At 65.5% G+C, this 806-nt stretch overlaps 1 protein-coding gene across 1 annotated transcript in view; it reads left to right on the forward strand.

Moving 5' to 3' along the window:
* H696_01049 (hypothetical protein) overlaps nucleotides 1-243 on the forward strand; it is a gene marked incomplete at both ends in the record, with an annotated part of 2,338 nt that extends 2,095 nt beyond the window's left edge. Inside the window, one exon of the mRNA XM_009494934.1 lies at nucleotides 237-243. Coding sequence (XP_009493209.1) covers nucleotides 237-243 — 7 coding nt within the window. The remainder of the gene's footprint in view (nucleotides 1-236) is intronic.
* Between the last annotated feature and the right edge of the window lie 563 nt (nucleotides 244-806).

The raw sequence follows: 806 nt of genomic DNA on the forward strand, positions 1-806 counted from the left end.
GGGGGGGGGGGGGGGGGGGGCGGGGACCAGGGAGAAACGGGGAAGGGCCAGGGAAGCAGCGGTGCCCACTCTCCCATCCTCTCACATCAACCACACACACACACACACGCACACACGCACTCCGGTGGCCGAGACGACGGGCCAACTTGCCGTCGGGGCCTGTGTTTGTCCCCCCATCCCTGATCCCTTATCCTCAACCCGGTTCAACATTCCGTCAACCTCTCGCGCTGGGGAAGGGGATGACCCGACCGGGGTGGGTCCGGCGCATCCCGACCAAATGGCTCTTCGGGCTAGATTTCGGCCACCGAACATCTTGGCATGGTGAGGGAGCCGGCCACACGTTCTCCCACACACACACACCCCCTTCCCCCCGGATTCCGCCACCCACTATCTCCCCCCGCTCTGCCCCCCCCCCCCCCCCTGCACACATCGCTTTCTTCTCCCCTTGCCTCTGTCTCAACCCGCCGCCACGCGCACCTGTGTGTGTTTGTGTGCGCTCGGAGCACTCGTGCGCGCACGGCATCCCTCCTCCCACCTGCTCCCCCATTTGACTTCCCTGCCGCTGCCGCCGCCGCCGCCGCCGCCATGTTCGAGTGCTTCGCCCTCCGCGTGAGCGTGATCGACACCCACATCTGTCTGATCATCCTCTGCCGGGCGGACTCCTCTGGAGAGTGGCTCCTGAGACGTGTCTCCGAGAAGCTGGAGGTACGCTCTAGCTCCTCCCTTGGTTGGGCTCCCCTTCTCTCTCTCTCCCTCTCTCTCCCTCTCTCTCCCTCTCTCTCTCCCTCTCTCTCTCTCCCTCTCTC

The sequence above is a fragment of the Fonticula alba genome (assembly GCF_000388065.1).
Source record: "Fonticula alba strain ATCC 38817 unplaced genomic scaffold supercont2.2, whole genome shotgun sequence".
Classification (NCBI taxonomy): domain Eukaryota; order Rotosphaerida; family Fonticulaceae; genus Fonticula; species Fonticula alba.